The following is a 25,896-nucleotide window of genomic DNA, read 5'->3' as shown; positions in this document are numbered from 1 at the left end:
ATAATAAACATATGCTCAGTCATGAGTTTGAAATCATCTAGGTTTCAATTTTAAATTATTATTATTATATCATATTTTGTAAAACTAAAATTTACGGGTATTACAAGGAAGATGTAGTAGAAGATGGAGGTTATAGCCTTTAGACGCATCTGATGGCTCGGTTTGGTTTTAATTATGTAAAAGATGTAAATTAACTTTTTATCACTTTTAATGTTTTGTAAGACAATATCGGGTATTTAATTCCCAAGTTTTCTATAAATGAATATTTTAATCAAGAAAAGACTTCCGCTACGCAACACATACTTTGATGTATTTTCAAAACAGGTACCAACTATGGTCACACGCCTAGGCCCATGGAGCCGGGTGTGACGCTAAGATCAGTGAACACAATCTGGCAGCATTCAGATTCAGGGAACATTGACGAAGTACGAACGATCTATTAGAAAGTATCAATAATTAATTGATTAACTTTGTCTCACATAATGCTATAAGAGTCTCACGCTTTGTGTGCGTTTGTTTATTTATATCAAAATCATCATCAATTACGGGGAAAAATTAGATGAGGGCCCAATTTTTAGTACTCCCCTGAGGTACCCGAAATCGCATAGACGGACTTAAATTATATGTTAAAAAGGATCGAGATAAAGAGATTATTAAAGGTTTAAATTAAATATTTAGTTTAATTGGTTAGAGATTAAATATAACTATGATAAGATCATAGGATATATAGTCTTGGTTTAGTTTAAATATCAAGACTTTGCATTAAGTTATATCGAGTTCCTTTAATAAAATAAAGGAACCAAGACATGCTAACAAATTAAAACCTTGATCATACCACACCAATAATCAAATACAGATTGTGAGAAATTATATCTTACAAGACCTCGTTATAGGAACGTATTTTACAAATTAACTAGAAACCAAAGTACAACAAACTTTTTTGCGGAGTAAAAGGCGGCCCGTGATAATCATGTTAGCTTTGCCCTGTGGTTCATAATCAAATGTTATATATGTACAATAGGAAATCAATACTAGAGAAAAATCTAGCTAAGTGAACTTACTTCAATACTTGAGGAATGCATCTGATTCAGGGTTGGCTTAAATAAGCACGCCATTTATTAATAAACGGCAAGTCCTCTGGACCCACACATGGAACATGCCTGGAAGGGTCTTGAAGGATTTTGATTATCTCCTTAGTTTCACCTAGATGTTGAGCCGCAACTTTGACACTAGGCTCTCTTTTCTCTATCACACTAGCATGGGCTTAAAGCTTAGGGATGCAAAAACATCTAATAACTGGTGCAATTGTGCCAAGTATGACTCCAACAAATTGTACTATGAGAATCGCTAACGTTGACTTCTTATAATCTGAATCATAGTTCCTTGAATCACCTTTCGGATCTGTAAATATTGCCCAACTCTTAATAAAAGTGTGAAAGATCAATGTTAAAGCACATATTACCCCCGAAGCAGCGGTTGTCTCAGAGCAAGCTTGAATAAATTGGGGGCTGCTACTTCCTGCCATGATCCAGTGGTTGCTCACATGCTGATGTAGCTTCTCAACTGTTAATAGCTCTTCGGTTGAAATTATAGCTGCTTTATGTGCTTGTTCGTATTTTGGTTCTATTATATCTTTAGATCTTAGAATCGCTAAAGATGAACATACATATATTATCAACAACAAGAGTAACATAGCCACATAAATTGCCGCTACTGTGGTATACACCAAGCAATCAAAGATGACCTTTAACTGCTCAGGGTTAAGATTATTTGACATTAGTTGAGTAGAAATATAATCAAGATTAGTGGGAACTTTCCCAACAACACCAGTATCAATTTGGATGCAAACATTGACCACCAAGGTGATTACAAGAACACCCAAAGCTGTGATGTTTGTCAAAAGCTCAGTGCTACCCATTGTTGCTAAGCAAGGCAATAAATTGGCCATCATGGTGCCCATAAAGGCCAGGCTTCCGAGTTTTGCGGCTTGGTCCACATCACCAGGCATGTTACCACTTAGATCCACGGGCAACTTCATTGCAACAGCTATCACTGCGAGAGAAAAAGCGTTAACAGAAAAGTACTTGCACGGAAACCACAGCTTTTTCCTTCTTAAGCCATGAAATAAGTCAGCCACCATTGCAAGCATGCAACACAGAGATGCTACAGCGATGTACACCCCAATCGTTGGCATTGGTTCGGCGTATTTGTTCTCCAGATCTAATTTTAATATGGACTCTTCGTATTTCTTCAACTCGGTTATAGTACCATTAGAAGTATTGGTATGCAATAGTTGATCCATAAGATTCTGATAAACTATCGTTTTGTTGAAAATCGCCTTTTCGTTGGTAAGATTATGATAATCTTTCGTCATGTTCATGGCTCCCCGGAAAACAAAACTGATGATTTGGTGGTTGAAGTTGGCAATTTCTTTGAGAAAGGCTTTTGATTGTGCTGTGTTGCTTGTAGTGTTTCAGACCATATATATATAGGCAGCAGCGAAGGATTTAAAACGAATATTAATCACTAGAATATGCATGTGTTTGACGAAGAAATTTTGCAATTTTAACATATTACTTTTGGTTTCACCAAAATAACCTTCAAACAATTCGTAATTCATATTGGCTTAAGAGAGTATAACCACATATGGTAATTAACGAACTCATACTTTTAAGAGAGGGTTAAAAATCTTGTAACTCCAAAAATATCTAACGAGAAAAACATTCTTATTTAAAAAATACAAGGCGCACACAAAAAATCATAGATAAAATTAGACCAAAACAGAATCTTCAATTCCGACTCTTTGGGTTGGCGGAAATTAGAGTAGCTTGTGTGTTAATATTGTTACGAGTTTTGGCAACATTGCGAGCTATGCCGAGTTGTCTTGTGGGTAAACTAAATTAGGCCAAGGTTTTAGGCCTTCATTTTTGTTGGGTCTCAATCTTAGATTAGATTATTATAAAAGAATATGAGAACTTAAAAGAAAAAGAATTTATTATATGTTTGGAGATGTTGAAGTTGTCAAGTTGCACCATGCCCATCTATGAAATAGTTAACAAAGAGACCCCTCATCATGTCATCTTATTTTCAATTTCAAAATTAAGTTTTTCTTAATAAAGATTCTGATTAAAGAGAAAACAAGGTTAACCACGACTATGTGTTAACTTTGAACACCAAACCTCTAAATTGAGGGGAAACAAGCTTAGATTCACTGCTAACCATAAAGTAACAACGAAATGAAATACGGTTGTAATTTATCGACGGATTTGTGAACGAAAATTTGTCGCTAGAAAACAATTCTTTTTTAGATCTATTTGTAGTAATCCATCTGTAAGAATTAAAAAGTATTTTAGAATTCGTTTTAAACCAACTGGATTTAGTCCGTCCATAAAGAACATATACTTTTTTTTAATCCGTTGGTAGTTCTGCGACTTTTGTCGCTAAACAACAAGTCGGTAACCTGTCGATAATATGTTGCAAATCATATTACCATGGCTATTTTAGTTTCTTGCGATAATTTACTAACCGATTTCCGCTGGTAATTAACTAGTGTTTACCGAAGAATATGGATATGTCGATGATACTTTTTTGTTTGGTTGTGCACCCGGTACCTATCTATATGAGTTTGTTCTCTTAACTAGGGCTGTAAACGAACCAAACGAACACGAACAAGGCTTATTCATGTTCGTTAGTTAAGAAAATAATGTGTTCACGAACGATTCACGAACATTTACTGAACGAGATTTTGTGTTCGTGTTCGTAATTAAGGAAATGAATATGTTCATGAACGGTTCACGATCATAAGCGAACATAAATAAAATCGGCAGAGCCTAGAGATTGATACTCATGTATTCATCAATGTGAATAATGAAAGTCTGTAAACAAATCGAATGAACACGAACAAGGGCATGCTCGTGTTCGTTCACTTAACTTTAAAAGAACAAGGACACTTAACCGAACAAATATTTGTGTTCATGTTCGTTAAAAAAGGGCACTTGTGTTCGTTTGTTTAAAATCTAAACGAACATGAATGAACAAATGTAAATGAACACAAACATAAGCAAACATAAATGAAAACACTTAAATGAACACAAATTAACAAATATAAAAAGTTTAAGTATATGACATATCCACATAATATTTAATTATATTATATTAATGCATAAACGAACATAAATAAACTTAATAAATGAACGTTCATGAACATAAATGAACGAACAAGACATGTGTTCATGTTCGTTCGTAAAGTTATTATATAAACATACAATTTTTTAAAAATTATATGACCCCAATTACACCTTTTGTGTATACACTCCTAGAATGTATATACTAACGCAATACTGAACGACAAAGTTAAACTGCATGAGGGTTGTGAATTAGGGTCTTGGGGTTAGGGTCAAACATGGATAGGGTCAAACATGAGTAATTACATAATTACTCTACTTGTATACGTAATTAATGTACTTGATTCTTACAATTAGCACATTATTTCATTTGTACGTTTTCCCAATAAGTAATACTTATAGATGCTAATAATTTCTCAAAAAGACCAAAAAAGTAATTAAGAAGACCAAAATATCGGCCACAACTATATATTTGTTTGTTTTCTCCTTTTGGAGTTTATAAAATAATAACTACAAGAAGTTCAAAATATCACATCTCTATATTTGTTTGTTTTCACCTTTTGGAGTTTATGAAACAGTTACTCCAAGAAGTTTAAAATATCAGCCACATCTATATATCAATTTGTTTGTCTTGTCCAACATGAATACAGGAATGAATTCGCAGCCGTACGCAATCAATTGAAACCACGACGTAATTTATCACTTAAACCTAAATCAACAAAGAAACTAAATTGCAGCCGGTAAGTTTGGATGATGTGGATGACTTTAAACAAGATGGACACCAACTTTTATTATTATGGGCTAAAAGTTTGCTTCACAAAATTTGTGACTATAAACTTCATCTAAACATCATAGGTGTCAAAAAGTGGGGGACCACTCTCTCAACAGCCCCCCTCAACACACACACACATATATATACACACTACTTTTTATCGAGGGTTGTTTTATATTATTTGTTTCTAATATTTATTTATTTTTTGAATTTTATTTTTTTATTGTATAAAGTTAATAATATACTTATGGTTTGATGATAAAATTATTTCACAAATAAATGAGATGATATAGCCCGGTATAAAAGCTATATGAGTTTGATGAGACCCAAGACCCGTTTATTTTTTTTTACCATAAAATTGATTTTTTATTTATAAATAATATATATCTTTTTTTTGAATAAATCATATATATTAATTTTTTTTATATCCCTACTATATAGGATTTTTAAATCAAATATTTGATGAGATTAGTTTTTAATTTAATGAGATGTTATAACCCGTTTAATAAATATCTGGGTTTGATGAGACTCATACCCATGAATTCGGGTCAAATGAATGAGAAGCCTCCATTTAAAAATCAAACAAATTTGGTGACTAAAAAAAAGTGGAGCGACCACATCGCCACACGTAGGATTTTTGAGCTTTCGTTTATATATATTATAGATATAACATGTGTGTGTGTGTATATATATATTATTTTAATATTATGTGATAAATTTGTGGAGGTTTGTTGTAGAACAAATATAGGTTTTTGAGAAAAGTTTGAAATATGATGTGCCACTGGTGTGGCGGTTTGTAGAGGTTTGTTGTTGTTGATGCTCTAACAAAATGCTCATATCTACAAAGTAATTATATTTTTATATAATATTTTTAAGGCAAGTTAAATTTTAATAATCCTATTTTTTTTTGCAGTTGGCTAACAATATATAAAAATTCTTGTCATCAGTCCCACCTTTCGTCATATTTTTTCTCACTGAACCCTGCTAAAAAAACTTAACTATGTTAAGATTTTTTGAATTCCAAACTGATTTTTAGGGCTTTTGATCGGAAGAATGATACGAGTCGATTGATGTAAAACTTACTGTGAAATGAGACTTCAATTCGGGTGTTTAAACTTCCAATAATAAAAATAAACCGTTTGGAGCATTGCTTTGAGATAAATTTACATCAGTCGACTCGTGTCATCCTTCCAATCAAAAGCCCTATAACATCAGTTTGAAATTTGAAAAAGAAAAAACTTAAGGAAGTTAAATTATTTCTTTTACGAAACCCACTGAAAAAATATGGCGAAATGTGAGATTGGCGGCGATAACTTTTTGAGATGAGATTATTAAAATCCAATTTGCCTATTTTTAAATGTAACGTTCCTAAACATATATAATATTTTTTTTCTATTCTAGTTTATTCTAATATCTTTATAAAACTAATCGGGAAGCATTTCTTTGACATAATGAAAGAGAGTGAAAGTCTTATTTCACAGTAAGTTTAAAGCGCCCTGCTTGTGGTGCGCGCATATAATGTATATATGTGTGAACCCTCGGGTAGGCAAAAGTTAAATTGCACTAATTTTGACGTTATTTTACTAATCTCGTGAAAATAACGTTAAAAGTGGCGGAAGGTTAATCAGGCATCATGTGGTGGCGTTGATAGCCGAAAGACAAGGGTGCATGCACATATCAGCCGGTGTTTCGATGATTGAGTGTTATGTGCCTTATGTCCAAGGCTTGATACAAAACTACTATCGAGCCGGGGTTTCTCACCGGAAGCAGCCTCTCTATCCCTATGGGGTAGAGGTAAGACTGTCTACATCTTACCCTCCTCAGATATACTGAGTACGATGATGATGATGATGATGATGATGATGAAAGAGAGTGAAGTGAAGTGAGGTGTGATGTTACGCTAACATTTAGGGAGAGAAGCAATTTGGTACCCACCCCCATAATCTAAGACTTTCAAATGTTAACTTCAAGGGTTTTTTTTATGTAAGTTTTAATACGTGTAATGTTTTTACTTAAGCGAAACACACGCATGTGAGTATTCTTAACTAGTTTTTAGCCCCCGTGTTGTGAGGCTTTATTTAGGTTTTTATGCTTAATCGTTTTGCTATTTTTTTTGTAATGATGTGTTTAATTTTCCAATGGAGTTTTGTTTTGATTTAATACATATATAATTTAATTTAACCCCGGTTTGTATTAGAGAGCATTAACATCAAACACTAAATCATGCATGCTTTTATATATCTAAGCTAACATAGTATGCTACTAATCTGTCACCAGCAACAATTGTTCTAGGCTGGAACATTCTTGATGTTGTGGTGGTGGTATGACTGATGAAGATGAAAATGGGTTGACTTAAATAGGGTTTGATAAATAAAATAGGAGGTAAGTGGCGGTCAAATCTGAACTGATGGCTGATTAACCGCTATTCATTCGAAGACACAGGAGAAATCCAACAAAAAAGGGGCATTTGATATAGGTGATGATGGTGGTTGATGCATGAGATGGGAGGCTGGCGATGGTGGGTGGTAATCAGAAGTTACCAGCGATGAGGGAAAATAAATTAGGGTTTGATGATGAATGAGTTTCATAAATAAATTAAAGAGATGTTATAACTCGTTTAAGGGTTATCCGGGTTTGATGAGACTCATGACCATGAAAATTGTTGTTTGATGATTAAGGGGTTTCACAAATAAATGATATATATAACCCATTTAAGGGCTATCTGGGTACCAAACCTGTGAAAATTATTGTTTGATGATGAAGGGGTTTCACAAATAAATGAGATGTGTAACTCGTTTAAGGGTTATCCAGGTTTGGTGAGACCCATGACCCGTGAAATTACTATTTGATGATGAAAGAGTTTCACAAATAAATGTGTTCTTATAATCCATTTAAGGAGTATTCGGGTTCGGTGAGATTCATACCTGCGAATTCAGGTCAAACGTATGAGAAACCTCCAAATCACAAATTAAGTAATTTGGTGACTTGAGAGTGACGAGTGAGTGTGGAGCAACCAGATAGCGACATATAGGTTTTTAAGGGGGTCAATTATATATATTATTATAGATAGACTATTAGTGTAAAGTGTCATTTTCGTCTTTAAGGTTTGATCAGTTATGCGAGGTTCATCCAAAATATTTCTTTTTTTTTTTTCATATAGATCATTGAGGTTTTACATTTCTTTACACTTCTTGCCATTTTCATCTATTTTAGCAACCTCTTCTATTTTGAATGTTAAGGTAAAATAGTCTTTAACCTTTTGTATTATTTTGTTTATTTTTATCCACAGTTTTTTAGCAACATACGGGTGGAGACCTACAACCATCGAAACCATGCATGCATTCGTCCATGATGACAGATCGGCAGCGGAACCGAAGATGAGATAGCAGGCCGGTCGCCAACTACTATAGTCACATCCTCTGTCTCCGATTCTTCGGACAAATGATATCCTCCTTTTTTTTCTGGTGTGTTGAAGACGCGCACAACTATTATTCTCTTCTTCTTGCGCATGCTTTATTCGAGTTTTGATGGTGTAAACATTTCGATTTGAGGTTAGTGGCGAAGCTTGGCGAATACATTGTGGTGGTCGGACTCAATACGTATAAAATTTTTCATAATCCAGGATGACTATGCTAAAAAATCTTGAACGGAAACGAATAAATTTACAATACGGATAAAGTTACACCATTGAGCATAAAACATGTGTGATCGGAGCCAACCCGGACCACAATACAAGCTTCCCCTTGAATGAGGCCATGATTCTTCTTTGGAATTAACTTAGTGGGTTTACTAGGATATACAAGTGGTTAAAAAAATAAAACAAAAAAGTTAAATTTAATAATACCCATAATAACATATCTTATAGATTCATAATATATAAATAATTTTCTAAAATACATAGATTAGTTAGAATAATTTGTTTTTTGTATTTTAAAAGAAATATAAATGGAAGGTTGTGAATATATACCAATTAACATCAGTTTATCATAGTTGAGTTGGTAAGTTATAAACATTTTAAAAGTAAGACAGTGAGTTCGATTTCCACCAACAACATATTTTGATGTTACTTGTAGTATATCAAATTATCAATTCGCCTTCTGTGGAACTCTATTTTGGTGCTCTTCAAAAAATATGAAACTCTATTTTGTTTGGCGTCATTAAAATAATTATTAAAACAGCTACATCAGAATAGAATTATTGAATGCATCTCTCGATCATAATTAATGATCAGTGGTTTCTTTCGATATAAATCCAATAGACTTTGAGGTCTTTGATGTACGTAGTTCATGTAGAATGCGAGGAAGTGTCAGTTTGTCATGTGGATGTCATGTAACCGGGGCATAGATATTTGTGGCTTCTCACATATCACACAAAATTGCATGAGTTGTGATAAATTTTAAACGGGAAAAAAGTTGTCATTAGACTTAATTATTACATTTATTTAATATTTTTAATTTGTAGTTAAATAATATATAGTAATTAATATATCATATATGTAATATGACAAAAATACTAAAACTCACTAAAATATTTTTTGTGAGAACTTAAAATGCTCGTTTGTTATTTTTTTTTCAAAAATTTTTGCAAGTTCTCAAAAGTTTTCCTTTTATTCTCAAGTGGACATATAAATGATGTTATGGTCGAGGTGTATTATGGATAAATACCATCGGCTTATTAGCACCCATGCTTGTGTTCTTCATGATCACTGACATAAAACGTTTGCCCGCGTGCAACTATAGATCATGATGTTATTAAAAATAGACAATTAATTATAAATTTATAATATTAATTGGTGTCATTGTTAAGTTTGAAAACACTAAAGAACGCATGCTAGATCCATAGATTATATAATGTCAAGGCTTCAAGCATTAAGGTTTGGTATTGTGGCTTATTAGTTCGCTAATGCTAATATCACCATGCTATGGGGTCGTTTCACCATTCTCAATTTTTGGGTCAGGCTTAAAATGTCAAAATTTAATTTATATAGATAGTTGTCATCTCATCTCAAAAAGACTCACTTGTGTATTTGGATAGTTCCAAACGTTGTTAATATATAAGGGGGGAAAAAGCATCATTGACAGTTTTAGATGGCAACCAGGAGCAATAATTATAGAAATTAACCAAACAAATAATTTTGATTTCCATTGTCAAACTCAAAATAACACAAAAGCCCAGTGGCCACTTGTTTAAGGAACTCAATACCCCCACTTTTTTTAAGAGGAAAACAACAATCTGATTGTGCTTGAAGTTTTGGAGATGATCGTACCTTACCTAAAGAAAAGGGCGAGACAATTTTGATTGAAAAGATGGCGTTACATTTTATATGGCAATATGAGCATGTTGTATTACGGCCTTACATAATGTTAAAAATAATGATTATGACAAGTGATATTTCCTAACACATGAGGCTGTTGAGCTATTTATGCGTGTACAACGGGCCATGTATGATAATGTTATTGTCCCACAATCTATGAATGCTATTTTTAAAACGACTTTTGACAATAAGGGCTAGTGGCATAATGTGTTGCTCGTTTGCTTTCTGTATTGATGTAAATACTTGTTTACCATCTATATTGACAAGTTGGCTAAGAAAACTTATTCGGTGACATGGCTTAAAGTCGTAAAAGTCAAGTAGGGCTGACAATTGTGTACCTGTTAAAGACATGATAAGGCCTGTTAATCAAAAAAGTGTGGTATGTGATTTTTTTTATTTTCTTAAATAATTGAAATAAGTAGGCTAGACTCCCTCATTATCCCTTATTGGTACACAAAACTTAGAACTGTTTTATAGTCATGCCATATAAAGTAGTTAAACGAATCATATTCAAGTTTTATATTTGTGTCACGCGCGTCGCCTCTTACTTGTTAAACCTGTTAAGACACGAACTGCCAGCCCTGAAGTCAAGAATGAACTAGTAAAAGCAGGAGTATTATTATTATAGAACTTAATTAAAAGAGAGGTTGGTTTGGCAATGAAACTGAGTTTTGGAGAGACAAGTGGGTAGGAATGATTCCCCTAAAGGAATTGTTTCCTAGACTGTACAATATTGAATCTTCGATCAAGAGCTGTTTGGTGCAATGTAGAGTTGCAAGAGGTCCTATTAATGCCATTATTCTGAACTTGAGTTGGAGAATTAAAAGACTTAACAGATTCGGATAAAATGGAGATTGATGACCTAAATATATATATATATATATAATGGTCTCTAATTTCCGCTTCATTATGACTGAAGATAGGTGGATGTGGAGAAAATTTTTGGGTTGGAAATTGAATAAAAGAAGAAGGTTTGGGTTTTTAAACATGTAACGCACAGTCGGGTTGCTCACACAATACGGCAGTAAGAAGTGGCAATACAAAAGTATTTAAACCATAAAAACGAGTCAAAGTGGATGGCCCCACACTAGCACTTCCACTCAGTGGCAAATCAGGTTCGTTCTGATCACTTCTCAGCTAAATCCTTTAGGAATTTGTTGAACTTGAATGATTTCGTAGGTCCACAAGGTGTTAATATCACTTATTAGATTAAATGGACGCCGTTGAAAGTTACATGCATGTTTCATGTTGAGATTATTGATGGATATTTAGGAGGAAGGCTTTGCTTTCTATTGTCGACACAACTTGTTCGATTCTCTGGAAAGCGAGAAATGATCACACGGTATTCAATAATCGGAAATGTGCGCTGGAGAAGATCTTGGAAGTGATTAAGGTGCGCTCTTACAATTGGATATGTCATAGAGGAGCTTTTTGATGCTTTTGCTTTGATGCCATCGTATCTTGCAGCTCCTAACTAATTTATTTTTATTGAATTTTTATCTTGCAAACAAAATGACAAATGACAACATTACACTTTACTGTTGGAGAACAATTGGATATAACCTATAATTTGAGTTGTGTTCTTGAATCTTGAACAAGGAAATGGAAATCGTGTATTAATGTCGACGGTTTGGTTGGTTAAACAAAAGTGGTGATAATGGGATGAATTCTTTGGACTGATCAAGAATGTATTTTATTTAACCCAATATATATTTAGCTCAATTATTTAATCAATACACATTTAACGTACGTGAACAATTTTTTAGCCCAATACATGCATTTAAGTTAACCCAATAACTAAAACCCAAAACCAAATTAGATAAATAAATAACCGGTTGGGTACAAGTGGGTAATACAATGTCGCTACATCGTCCATACGACCAGCCTAAGATCGGTGAACACAATCAGGTAGCAATCGGATACAGGGAATATTGACGAAGTACGAACGATCAATTAGAAAGTATTAATAATTAATTGATTAACAACTTTGTTTCATGTAATTCTATAAGAGTCTCACACTTTGTGTGCCTTTGTTTATTGATATCAAAATGATCATCATCAATTACGGGGAAAAATTATATGAGGACCCAATTTTTAGTATTCTCTCAGGGTACCCGAAATCGCATAGACGGCCCTAGATGATAAGGTAAAAAGGATTGAGGAAAAGAGATTATTAAAGGTTTTGAATTAAATATTTAGTTTAATTGGGTAGATATTAAATATAACTATGATAAGATCATAGGATTTTGCATTCAGTTATGTCGAGTTCAGTTTAATAAAGAAAAAGAGATCGACAAGACAGGATAGCCAACTAAAACCTTAATCATACCACACCAAAATCAAATACATTTATCTTACAAATAAAATAGGAAAGGTAACAACTATTACAACCAATGACTTTGCCAGAGGACTTATGTTACAAATTAACTAAGAAACCAAAATACAAATTAGGATCATCGAGTACTCTTTAGAGAGCATGTAAATTTGATCCAGATGTCATCGAATTTTATTTGAGGAGTAGAGTTCGTTGTCCATAGGAATCGTATTAGCTTCACCCTGTGGTTATAATCAAGTGTTATATATGTATAATAGGAAATCAATATTAGAGAAAAGTCTAGCTAAATGAACTTACTTCAACACTCGAGGAACGGATATGATTCAGGGTTCGCTTAAATGAGCACGCCAATTGTCAATAAACAGCAACTCGTCTGGATTCATACTAGGAACATGTCTGGAAGGGTCTTGAAGGGTTTTGATTATCTCCTTAGTCTCACCTAGAAGTCGGGCTGCAACTTTGACATTTGCCTCTCTTTTCTCTATCACACTAGTATGGGCTTTCATTGCTATGACTTGGGGTAAGTTGGTGAGACATGCAGCCATGATGTCAGCGATCCTTGATGACAATTCGTCAAAGAGTTTATCGTGGCTTTCCTTGTCATCGATAATAGTTTGAGCGATACGAGACATTGAGTCGGCACAAATAGATATGTGCGTCCTCTCATCCCCTTCTTTGATCTTGCTTTTAGCTTTTTCCAAGAACAATTGAACAATTTGCGGTGTTGTATTCCCTTGAGAAGCAATATCTTTCAACCTGAAACCTAACCATTTGTGGTGGAAATTGTGTAAATCAACTTCTTCCCACAACGTTTTAGCGGCCTTTTGAATGCTTTCATAGTCTTCATTAGCATTGAGGCTTTCTTCTACAAATGTGATGTATGTAAGACCTTCCCTCACACTTTTCAACAAGCTTTCAACTTCCACCTTTTTGATGTGAGGAAGAGTAGTAGCAATGGTTGTTAAGGTTACCACCGCTAGGCTCCAGCAATCAGGTTTATCATTACTGTCGTACTTTATAACTCCCTGGAAATCTTTAGTTGATCTTTCAGTAATTAGCTTTATGAGATTTTTGGGTTGTTTATTTTCGCTCTTTTTGATCAGTTGGTCAAAAGGTTTTGAAAAATCTTTAAGTATTCTCTCAGCAAGCTTGTTTTCATTTTCGAGTTGCAAAACAAATTTGCTTTGTTCAAAGGTTTCGGTCCTTTCCCCCCATGAACAAAACAAGGCCTGTATTGGCCATGTCAAACAACGCAAAAATTGTGTTAACAGAAACAAGATCAACGCTATTATCTTGCATAGTACCACAACAAACTTCTGAAGGAATATACAAATGTCGAGAACTAGATTTGTCAAATTCTTGATGATCATCTTGAGTATGTGGCTTCGAAATGGGAGTTTAATACGACCATATTTCCAGTCATATAACTTCTGAGTCCAGTATTTCTCTACTTTAAAGACCTTAATATGTTTAGAAATGATTTCGGAGGACAACTTAAAGCTTAGGGATGCAAAACATCTAATAAATGGTGCAATCGTACCAAGTATGACTCCCAGAAATTGTACTATGAGAATCACTAATGTTGACCACTTATAATCTGAATCATAATTGTTTGGCTTTTCTGATTGAATTGGCCCAACCAAAACAATTATAATAAGAGCGTGAAAGAGGAAGGATAAAACACATATTACCCCCGAAGCAGCGGTTGTCGCAGAGCTAGCGAGAATAAATTGGGGGCTGCTACTTTCGGCCATGACCCAGTAGTTGCTCACATGCTGTTGTAACTTCTCAATTGTTAATTGTTTTTGATCAGTTGATTTTGAAGTTGCTTTATGTTGTTGTTGGTATTTCGATTCTATAGTCTGTTTAGATCCTAGAATCGCCAAAGATGAACATACATATATTATCAACATCAAGAGTAACAAAGCCACGTAAATTGACGCTGCTATGGTATAGAGCACATCTAGATTTTCCTCTAGCTCATCAAACGGGCTAATCATTCCTCTATCAAAGAGAGTTTTATAAGTCTTGTTATTGGGAATTTTTCCAATAACACCCGTACTTATTTGGATGCAAACATTGACCACCAAGGTGATTACGAAAACACCCAAAGCTGTGATGTTTGTCAAAAGCTCAGCGCTGCCCATTGTTGCTAAGCAAGGCAATGAATTAGCCATCATGGTGCACAAAAAGGCCAGGCTTCCGAGCTTTGCAGACTGGTCCACATCACCAGCCAAGTTACCACTTAGATCTACCGGCAACTTCATTACAACAGCTATCACCGCGAGAGTAAAAGCATTAATAGAAAAATACTTACACGGAAACCATAGCTTTTTGCTTCTTAAGCCATGTAATAAGTCAACCCCCATTGCAAGGTTGCAATACAGAGATGCTACCGCCATGTAAATCCCAATCCATAACATTGGTTCGGCGTACATGTCCTCCAGGTCTAATTTATATATGAGCGTTACATAACTCTCCAACTTATCTTTAAGAATCAAAGAAGTTTTGGTATTTGATAGTTACTCATAAGATCAAGATAAACTATCGTGTTGTTGAAAGCCGTGATTTCGTCGGAAGCCATAACTGCGTTGATGGCTCCCTGATTTAATGGTTAAAGTTGGGATTTGTTTTGAGAAAGGCTTGATTGTGTTGCTTGTAGTACGTATTTCAGATAAGACCATACATGTATATATAGGAGAGAAGAAATAAACAGTCAAAGATTTAAGAAGATAATTAATTAAAGGAAAATCACTAAAATATTTGTTTGACGAAGACAATTGGAATTTTTAACATTGTACTTCTGTTTTCACTAAAGTAGCCTTGCGACGAACTACCTCACTATTACAACTTGTAATTTTTAATTCATGATGGAATTGAAATATCAGCAATGAGGTTGAGATGTAACTACTTTAATACAAGTATATCGTGTTGTTGAAAGCCGTGATTTTTAGGTTGGTTTGGAGCTATAAACGGGTGATGCATGTGCAGGGGAAAGTGGTGGTTCCGAGTGATGGTTCAAGTGACGGAATTCTTGTTCCGGTGGGTTTGTTAATTTTTGTTCCGGTGGAAAGTGGCGGTTCCGGTGGAAAGTGGTGGTTCCAAATTCTTGTTCTTACTTGAGTGGTGGAGTTAATTTGTTGATTATAAAAGAACAATGGTTTATTGTTGGATGGAATATGAATATGAAGATGAAGAAGATGAAGATGGAAGATGAAGAATATGAAGATGAAGATGGAAGATGAAGATGAAAATGATGAAGATGAAGAAAAAGTTAGGAATAATAATAATTTGAACGTAACAGATATGAAACATAAAAAAACCGTCTGGAGAGACTGTTTTTTACAAAATGCTTTAAATTAGAAATATGGACGAAAACCCCAAGATTTTTAAAAATCTCGTCGGAAATGTCAGAAACTTTCCAAGTGTCAAGTTTTCGTTGGTTGGAAAATCCTGTCGGTTATATTACCAATGTGTCGGCTAAGTACAAATTTATGGGTTATTTTTGGAATTTGGATTCTTTTGATATTATTTTTTTTCTCTCTCTCCTATTTTGGATTATTTATGGAATTTTACCAAATTTTAATGAATTTAAAAGATTGTATTCACCTGTTTTATCATGGCTCACAATGATTCATATTATTCCCTTTGTCATTCTAGCGTATCAAACGCCACGTTAGTAGTGTGATTAGTTTTTCTCAGTTTGCCAATTTAGCTTACATTTAACAAGTACGAAACTAGAATATATATCATTTTGTGGAATTTCTTGCTTCGACTATTACCACATAGAAAGTTAACTGAATAATTATCATTATTAGTAGAGAAAAAAAGAGTTATGTAACTTATTTGTCTCATCCAATTTTTTTTAAACAAAAAATTATAGAAAAACTAACAAAACTATAACACCTATTCAAAGTTGGGTACTTTGACTCTTCATCTTCAAATGGAAACCAAAGAAAATTAATCTGAACTTTTATTATGATATTGACTTTTATTATGTGACTCGAACCAACCCGAAACTTCTAATGTTGACTTATTATAAATCCAAGTACCGATAAAAAGTGGCACCATGTATAGGAAAAAGTTCATGGCTCTGTCGCTAATCGAAAGGAGAAGTCGATGCAAAGAAAAACACCATGGCTATATATATAATTTCTCATCTCTATCAAGCCATGCCTGAAGAACTTGTCCTTCAAATTTCTTATCATTAAAATGCCAAAGTATTTGTGAAGCCTTAATACTTTGAAAAGCCACTAACTAATGGTCACATTTCCTAGCTCCAAAGGCCATGTGTGACACTAACCCTTTGTTCGATTGGGCTTATTTATATTTATTAGTTAATGGGTCACGAGACACTTATTTTAGCTCATGTTTGTTGTGTTTAAACAATAAGTTAATACGGGTCGAAGGCGACAAGTACTTAGGTTAGCTACGTTTAGATTGTTTATGTCCATTTGTATCAATAGGTTTATAACGGTGGCATTCGAGTAGTTTGATTTGAATCGGTGTCATATGACAAAGGACACAACGTTTTAACACATATAAAGCACCGACCTTGTAAAACATTTGGTATGTCGATTTGTTAATGCAATTAGTGTGTTTTATCATGTGTTTCTTTCATTACTCAATCCAGTATCGAATTGTATGTTCAAGTTATACAATCAGTGAATGATGGATCATCCCCAATTCGGTCCAGGGAACCCGCACTGTGTTCTAACAAGTGATCAGCAGTTTAAAAAATTTGGAGTTTTTATCGTTGTTTTAAATGTCACACCCTTAAGTAAATTTAGGCCTAATCAGAAGAGCTCAAATTATAACTTACTCTATAATAATAGTTATAATAGTAAGAATGATACTCCTACCATGGAACTCCAACCTAAGTAATACAGACAAATTACATTCAAATAAAATGTAAAAACACCAAAGTTAAATGAGAGAAATATAAAAAATATGATCTATTATACATTCACAATGATAATTTGGGATCACGGCGTGATGGTACCAGGTGTGTCTCGAGTATCAGTCGAAGATGTGACATCATATATTAATTTCAACCCGACTCACTTCCTCCAACATACTCACCACTTCTTGCATTCGTGGTCGTTTATCTGGCTCAATCGACACACAATCCTTAGCTATTCGCAACATGTGAAACTTCTGTTCGACATTTTGATCCCTCCTTAATTTGTCATCAAAAATCTCAACCTTTTGTTGTTGGTGTACAACCCACTGGACCCATGGCGAAAAGTCTACCTGTAACTCATCTGCTAAGGCTTGGTTTGGAGCTTTGCCTGTTAAAAGCTCCACTAGAAAAGCTATATACATCAGATTTGAATGTGAAATTCTTGGTATTGATAACTTCTGGAGCCCTGTAACCTGTGACCCAATGGTTCGGGGAACTCAACATGTCAAAGAGTGTGTGAAGACCATAGTCGGACACAGCATCTTTGTTGGATTCTTCTCGGAGGAAGACGTTTGATGATTTTATGTTCGACTATTACCACATAGAAAGTTAACTGAATAATTATCATTATTAGTAGAGAAAAAAAGAGTTATGTAACTTATTTGTCTCATCCAATTTTTTTTAAACAAAAAATTATAGAAAAACTAACAAAACTATAACACCTATTCAAAGTTGGGTACTTTGACTCTTCATCTTCAAAGGAAACCAAAGAAAATTAATCTGAACTTTTATTATGATATTGACTTTTATTATGTGACTCGAACCAACCCGAAACTTCTAATGTTGACTTATTATAAATCCAAGTACCGATAAAAAGTGGCACCATGTATAGGAAAAAGTTCATGGCTCTGTCGCTAATCGAAAGGAGAAGTCGATGCAAAGAAAAACACCATGGCTATATATATAATTTCTCATCTCTATCAAGCCATGCCTGAAGAACTTGTCCTTCAAATTTCTTATCATTAAAATGCCAAAGTATTTGTGAAGCCTTAATACTTTGAAAAGCTACCAACTAATGGTCACATTTCCTAGCTCCAAAGGCCATGTGTGACACTAACCCTTTGTTCGATTGGGCTTATTTATATTTATTAGTTAATGGGTCACGAGACACTTATTTTAGCTCATGTTTGTTGTGTTTAAACAATAAGTTAATACGGGTCGAAGGCGACAAGTACTTAGGTTAGCTACGTTTAGATTGTTTATGTCCATTTGTATCAATAGGTTTATAACGGTGGCATTCGAGTAGTTTGATTTGAATCGGTGTCATATGACAAAGGACACAACGTTTTAACACATATAAAGCACCGACCTTGTAAAACATTTGGTATGTCGATTTGTTAATGCAATTAGTGTGTTTTATCATGTGTTTCTTTCATTACTCAATCCAGTATCGAATTGTATGTTCAAGTTATACAATCAGTGAATGATGGATCACCCCCAATTCGGTCCAGGGAACCCGCACTGTGTTCTAACAAGTGATCAGGAGTTTAAAAAATTTGGAGTTTTTATCGTTGTTTTAAATTTCACACCCTTAAGTAAATTTAGGCCTAATCAGAAGAGCTCAAATTATAACTTACTCTATAATAATAGTTATAATAGTAAGAATGATACTCCTACCATGGAACTCCAACCTAAGTAATACAGACAAATTACATTCAAATAAAATGTAAAAACACCAAAGTTAAAAGAGAGAAATATTTATAAAAAATATGATCTATTATACATTCACAATGATAATTTGGGATCACGGCGTGATGGTACCAGGTGTGTCTCGAGTATCAGTCGAAGATGTGACATCATATATTAATTTCAACCCGACTCACTTCCTCCAACATACTCACCACTTCTTGCATTCGTGGTCGTTTATCTGGCTCAATCGACACACAATCCTTAGCTATTCGCAACATCTGAAACTTCTGTTCGACATTTTGATCCCTCCTTAATTTGTCATCAAAAATCTCAACCTTTTGTTGTTGGTGTACAACCCACTGGACCCATGGCGAAAAGTCTACCTGTAACTCATCTGCTAAGGCTTGGTTTGGAGCTTTGCCTGTTAAAAGCTCCACTAGAAAAGCTATATACATCAGATTTGAATGTGAAATTCTTGGTATTGATAACTTCTGGAGCCCTGTAACCTGTGACCCAATGGTTCGGGGAACTCAACATGTCAAAGAGTGTGTGAAGACCATAGTCGGACACAGCATCTTTGTTGGATTCTTCTCGGAGGAAGACGTTTGATGATTTTATGTTCGACTATTACCACATAGAAAGTTAACTGAATAATTATCATTATTAGTAGAGAAAAAAAGAGTTATGTAACTTATTTGTCTCATCCAATTTTTTTTAAACAAAAAATTATAGAAAAACTAACAAAACTATAACACCTATTCAAAGTTGGGTACTTTGACTCTTCATCTTCAAATGGAAACCAAAGAAAATTAATCTGAACTTTTATTATGATATTGACTTTTATTATGTGACTCGAACCAACCCGAAACTTCTAATGTTGACTTATTATAAATCCAAGTACCGATAAAAAGTGGCACCATGTATAGGAAAAAGTTCATGGCTCTGTCGCTAATCGAAAGGAGAAGTCGATGCAAAGAAAAACACCATGGCTATATATATAATTTCTCATCTCTATCAAGCCATGCCTGAAGAACTTGTCCTTCAAATTTCTTATCATTAAAATGCCAAAGTATTTGTGAAGCCTTAATACTTTGAAAAGCTACTAACTAATGGTCACATTTCCTAGCTCCAAAGGCCATGTGTGACACTAACCCTTTGTTCGATTGGGCTTATTTATATTTATTAGTTAATGGGTCACGAGACACTTATTTTAGCTCATGTTTGTTGTGTTTAAACAATAAGTTAATACGGGTCGAAGGCGACAAGTACTTAGGTTAGCTACGTTTAGATTGTTTATGTCCATTTGTATCAATAGGTTTATAACGGTGGCATTCGAGTAGTTTGATTTGAATCGGTGTCATATGACAAAGGACACAACGTTTTAACACATATAAAGCACCGACCTTGTAAAACATTTGGTATGTCGATTTGTTAATGCAATTAGTGTGTTTTATCATGTGTTTCTTTCATTACTCAATCCAGTATCGAATTGTATGTTCAAGTTATACAATCAGTGAATGATGGATCACCCCCAATTCGGTCCAGGGAACCCGCACTGTGTTCTAACAAGTGATCAGGAGTTTAAAAAATTTGGAGTTTTTATCGTTGTTTTAAATTTCACACCCTTAAGTAAATTTAGGCCTAATCAGAAGAGCTCAAATTATAACTTACTCTATAATAATAGTTATAATAGTAAGAATGATACTCCTACCATGGAACTCCAACCTAAGTAATACAGACAAATTACATTCAAATAAAATGTAAAAACACCAAAGTTAAAAGAGAGAAATATTTATAAAAAATATGATCTATTATACATTCACAATGATAATTTGGGATCACGGCGTGATGGTACCAGGTGTGTCTCGAGTATCAGTCGAAGATGTGACATCATATATTAATTTCAACCCGACTCACTTCCTCCAACATACTCACCACTTCTTGCATTCGTGGTCGTTTATCTGGCTCAATCGACACACAATCCTTAGCTATTCGCAACATCTGAAACTTCTGTTCGACATTTTGATCCCTCCTTAATTTGTCATCAAAAATCTCAACCTTTTGTTGTTGGTGTACAACCCACTGGACCCATGGCGAAAAGTCTACCTGTAACTCATCTGCTAAGGCTTGGTTTGGAGCTTTGCCTGTTAAAAGCTCCACTAGAAAATCTATATACATCAGATTTGAATGTGAAATTCTTGGTATTGATAACTTCTGGAGCCCTGTAACCTGTGACCCAATGGTTCGGGGAACTCAACATGTCAAAGAGTGTGTGAAGACCATAGTCGGACACAGCATCTTTGTTGGATTCTTCTCGGAGGAAGACGTTTGATGATTTTATGTTCGACTATTACCACATAGAAAGTTAACTGAATAATTATCATTATTAGTAGAGAAAAAAAGAGTTATGTAACTTATTTGTCTCATCCAATTTTTTTTAAACAAAAAAATATAGAAAAACTAACAAAACTATAACACCTATTCAAAGTTGGGTACTTTGATTCTTCATCTTCAAATGGAAACCAAAGAAAATTAATCTGAACTTTTATTATGATATTGACTTTTATTATGTGACTCGAACCAACCCGAACTTTCTAATGTTGACTTATTATAAATCCAAGTACCGATAAAAAGTGGCACCACGTTTGATGATTTTATGTTGCCGTGAACAATATTTCCCAAGTGTAAGTATGCCACACCCCTAGCTGCGCTTAGTGCAATTCTCATACGGCGGTCCCAGTCTAGCGGTATACTTTCTACAAAACTATCACTTGTCACATTGATGATCATTGTAAAGGGTGGAAGGGATGTTTGATTTTGGGAAACATATAGCAATTATTTGTTTGTTAAAGAAGCTTTAAGTGATTATTAACCAGACAGGAAAACATGGATGTCCTTATCAAGTAGAAAAACAAAATAGTTTTGTATGGACCACTGATATACGCACCACTCGCATAGTGTGTATATAGGGCCACTTGTCATATCATACGGATTGTATTAAAGAGTGAAAAGAAAAAAGGTCATACCGGTTGCATGAGTTAATTTGTACATCAGTCAAATTTTTGTCAGTCAAAACATTATACGGGATGTATGATTTTGTACTTCATACGACCCATGTGACCTTTCCTAAATGACCATATGGCCTCTATGATCATACATCCCGTATATTTTGACCATTTTCCGTTCTATTATATGACATGTATGGCACGTAAGTGGTGATCGAGTTAATAGTCTTATCAATAACGTTTAGTATAGTGGCGCCTTATATTCATTGATCGATGAGTATAGAATCTAATATCAGCATGTCTTATATGTCCAATAAACACTTTTATCTAGGTGAATGTAAAACTATATATGGTTGATATAAGTTTAAATCCTTTTACTATATTTGCAATGAACTAAATGGTAAGAATGCTCAAGAATATTGGTCCCCTAAAAAGAAGATTAACAGATATAAGTGATCAAGATTCTCTATTGGATAAAATTTAATTGCAATAAACTAATAAAAATTTATAAATAATTGAAATTGTCATAAGAATTTAAAGAAATTACCATGGAGATGAGCACATAAGCTACCAGAAGGCATGTAATCATAAACAAGCCATTTTGTGTCTTTGGAATAACAATAACCTTTCAATGGAACCACATTTTCATTCTTCATCTTCCCCAACACCTCCATATGTGACTCAAAATTCGTCAATGGAACCGTAACATCTTTCAATCGTTTCAGAACCACCGCCATCTTCGTTTCCTCCAGCACGCGTTTACACGACGTCCCCACACTCCCTTTCCCCAAAACCTCAGCAGATGCCCGCAACAACTTGTCACAGTCAACACAATTAAACCGATCGTCGAACCACAAGAAATTTGTGTTTCTCGCTCCTAATGCTAGTTTCGTAGGTTGGTTAATCCGCTTATATATCCTCTTTGGTACACTGGAGAGTAGAATAACAAATAGCCCAAATCCTGCAGAAAGACTGACAGTTACACGCTTCTTGTTATTATCGGTGTTACGTGGATTATATGGTTCCAGGCATACATATGTTGTCCTGTTACAAGGACGCAAAGGACGGCCACATAAATTTTTGATCCCAGAGAATGCGGATTGTGGAAACTTAGACAACGATGTTGGGATCGAACTGCTTAATGCATTATTCGAAACGTTTAGTTTCTCTAAATGATCTGCATTAATGTTCTCAAGACCGCCTGTAAAGTTGTTGTCATTCAAGTAAAGTTCGGAAAGGGCAAGACCGAAGAAATCAGAAGGGATCCTGCCACGGAAGCCATTACCACGGAGGGATAGGTAAAGGAGGTTAGATAAGTTTCCAATTGTGCCAACTGGTATTTCGCCGACAAAACTCATATGAGGCAAGCTGAGTTGAACGACGGTTGTTTTGCTTGGATCGCAATATACGCCTTTCCAATGAGTGCAATGACGTTTTTCGGACTCCTTCCATTGGATTTTACTAGGGTTGTGATTAACATTATCAAGGAAGGAGAGGAGCGCGTTCCTCTCATTATCCCGGATAACTTTGACGAAGGGGAGTCGCTCTCCATCCGTATCTTCTACAAAGGGGTTGAGCTCTCCATTCTCCTCAGTCGGGTCGGATGTTGCGACCCGATGGAGGAAAATAAGAAGAGAAAGGAGAAAAATGGCAAACGAAGACATAAGAAGAAATGCAGTGCCAATTGGTTTAAGGAAAGATATTGCTTATGTAGTTACGTTAATGTGACTATTTTGGAGGCCATTTTAAAGAGAAAAATATATCTAGTTGGAGAGAGATCTAGAATCAATCGTCAATATTACGTGTTTTTATAAAGTACAGAAATGATACGTTTAGTAACACCTATATACTTAAAAAAAAACAACTAATTCACACAACCATTAACTCTATGTACACTTAATAGTTAATTATAATACCGCTAAACCATATGCCCTTTGATAACTGTTGAGATACTCAAAGGTAATATTTACGAGTCTCGTCGTTGTCAAAAGAAAGTGAAATTTAGAAGTGGTGTTAGATTTTTACCATTCTGAAAAAGATGTTGATACGTGCCCAATCACTTTAACCCTCGTCCACCATGCATGCACAACATGGAGTCGTGGGCTAGCTAATGCATCAATCTTTATGGCATTATTTACATAACTGTTTTGTTTTAGGCATGTTCTTTTAGGTAGTGGCTTACCGGTGATAACCTCTAGTTAGTTTCTTTAGTTCGTTTATTTTGCTGCTCAAAGGGCTACTATCAATGGTGCTTTCATCGGCTTACTCACCTTCCACCATGAACTCACACACAATGTCAATGATTGACGACATATGGAGTCTTATCGAGAAAAACCAACAGCAACTCTTGCTTTTTTGTGTTCGACTCGGCCTAGAACCTCCACCTCCACTACCCACTCGTCCACCACCGTTACGCCATGAACCGCCACTGCCACCTCTTACACCTCAATCGAAACCGTTTGATACAAAACCCTTCCTACATCAAACAGAATCACTTGTTTCTAAAAAGCGCACCCGTGGGCACCACACCAAAACTGCCTCAAAACAAACCGCTTCTACCATCTTGTTAGCATCAAAAACCTCACCCAAACCAATTCCCAAATCGACCCTACATAGCACCTATCGACACCACAAACCAACCCGCAAAACCGCCCGTGGGCCTACCAAAAAGTTGCCATCACAACAGCCCACAAAACACCCGGAATTATTCATTGACCAACAAGGAATCGAAGGGTAGTACCGGATCATGTGAATGGGAACCACCATGGCGATTCGTTTTAACATCTCCGAATGCCATTGGACGAGCTGAATGGCGACCACCGTGGAAAGGGCATTCCGTTCTTGAGGACAAGAACATTTTGAAGGGGCAAGGAATTGATACGTGCCCAATCACTTTAGCCCTCGTCCACCATGCATACACAATATGGAGCCGTGGGCTAGCTAATGCATCAATCTTTATGGCATTATTTACTTTAACTGTTTTGTTTTAGGCATGTTCTTTTAGGTAGTGGCTTAGTGGTGATAACCTTTAGTTAGTTTCTTTAGTTCGTTTATTTTGTTGCATATAAAAAGGCCTTGATTATTAATGAAAGCAAGTAGAAAAATTATGAAAACAAATGTCTAATTCTTTATCTTGGAGTTTAACCCGCTCAAAGGGTCATGTCTTGGGTGACCGCAGATCTCAAATCCGGTTACTATCAGATGTGGTGAGTTGTAACTTGTAAGTGGAAAATATTAATCATGTTCTTAAAGCTGCAAAATTTTCATTATTAATATGTTACAAGATTAATGTTTATTCTGCTTCAATAATGTGAGGTAGACTTTTCAAAATTGTTCCACGTAGCTGCTTTAATAATTGATTAATGGCGCCAAAATAAAGTGTGACATGTGGCCCAAGTGATTGGATGTCATATTGGATTGCTAAAAAAAGACGAACACAAAAGCTGCCATGAGCTTTTGGCTTGGTAGTGGCTGTGATTGTTTATAACCTATTCATGAATAGTAGCAACTGTTAAATATATATCAGACGTGGTGTTATGGTCAAATACAAACAGTTTAATTTTAACGTAAAAAGTGTACACTTAACTAGAGTAATGATACTAATACAGTAATACGTGATGCTTCTTGCTTTCTTTCTATTTATGTATTGTATGTTACAACAGGAGTGTTTTATATATCTTACTTTACTAACAGTTTCCTACCCGATGTCCGATCGTTAGGAGTATTTTAGTTCCTAATTAGGTGTGAGTTATTA

At 34.9% G+C, this 25,896-nt stretch overlaps 3 protein-coding genes across 3 annotated transcripts; all 3 read right to left on the bottom strand.

The window, feature by feature from the left end:
- Positions 1-1,264: 1,264 nt before the first annotated feature.
- Positions 1,265-2,374, bottom strand: LOC143632318 (uncharacterized). Its single transcript, XM_077100870.1, has one exon. The coding sequence runs from the start codon at positions 2,372-2,374 to the stop codon at positions 1,265-1,267; it is 1,110 nt and encodes a 369-aa protein (XP_076956985.1).
- A 10,494-nt stretch (positions 2,375-12,868) lies between these two features.
- LOC143632317 (uncharacterized) lies at positions 12,869-14,947 on the bottom strand. Its single transcript, XM_077100869.1, has one exon. The coding sequence runs from the start codon at positions 14,945-14,947 to the stop codon at positions 12,869-12,871; it is 2,079 nt and encodes a 692-aa protein (XP_076956984.1).
- Positions 14,948-20,059: 5,112 nt separating this feature from the next.
- On the bottom strand, positions 20,060-23,921 carry LOC143632351 (putative inactive receptor kinase At2g26730). The gene is made up of 3 exons (XM_077100893.1): positions 22,690-23,921; positions 21,799-21,893; positions 20,060-21,481 (listed from the first exon to the last, which is right to left on the bottom strand). Exons 1-3 carry the CDS (start codon positions 23,804-23,806, stop codon positions 21,251-21,253), a joined length of 1,443 nt encoding a protein of 480 aa, XP_076957008.1. The 5' UTR covers positions 23,807-23,921; the 3' UTR covers positions 20,060-21,250.
- Positions 23,922-25,896: the final 1,975 nt, after the last annotated feature.

Source organism: Bidens hawaiensis, unplaced genomic scaffold (assembly GCF_021521415.1).
Source record: "Bidens hawaiensis isolate Kalapana, Puna unplaced genomic scaffold, B.hawaiensis_p1.1 tig00006387_1, whole genome shotgun sequence".
NCBI classification, from domain to species: Eukaryota; Viridiplantae; Streptophyta; class Magnoliopsida; order Asterales; family Asteraceae; genus Bidens; species Bidens hawaiensis.
This window is presented reverse-complemented; position numbering and strand designations above follow the sequence as displayed.

Bases quoted from the DNA above. Each gene is read 5' to 3' on its own strand.
- LOC143632351 (XM_077100893.1), bottom strand. From the start codon at position 23,806: ATGTCTTCGTTTGCCATTTTTCTCCTTTCTCTTCTTATTTTCCTCCAT. The intron at 21,894-22,689 runs GTAATTTCTTTA...ATAGTTTTGTAG, and splicing joins CTTATGTGCTCATCTCCATG to AAAGTATACCGCTAGACTGG. The intron at 21,482-21,798 runs AACATAAAATCA...TGGTAATAGTCG, and splicing joins TGGGAAATATTGTTCACGGC to AACATAAAATCATCAAACGT.
- LOC143632318 (XM_077100870.1), bottom strand. From the start codon at position 2,374: ATGACGAAAGATTATCATAATCTTACCAACGAAAAGGCGATTTTCAAC.
- LOC143632317 (XM_077100869.1), bottom strand. From the start codon at position 14,947: ATGGCGGTAGCATCTCTGTATTGCAACCTTGCAATGGGGGTTGACTTA.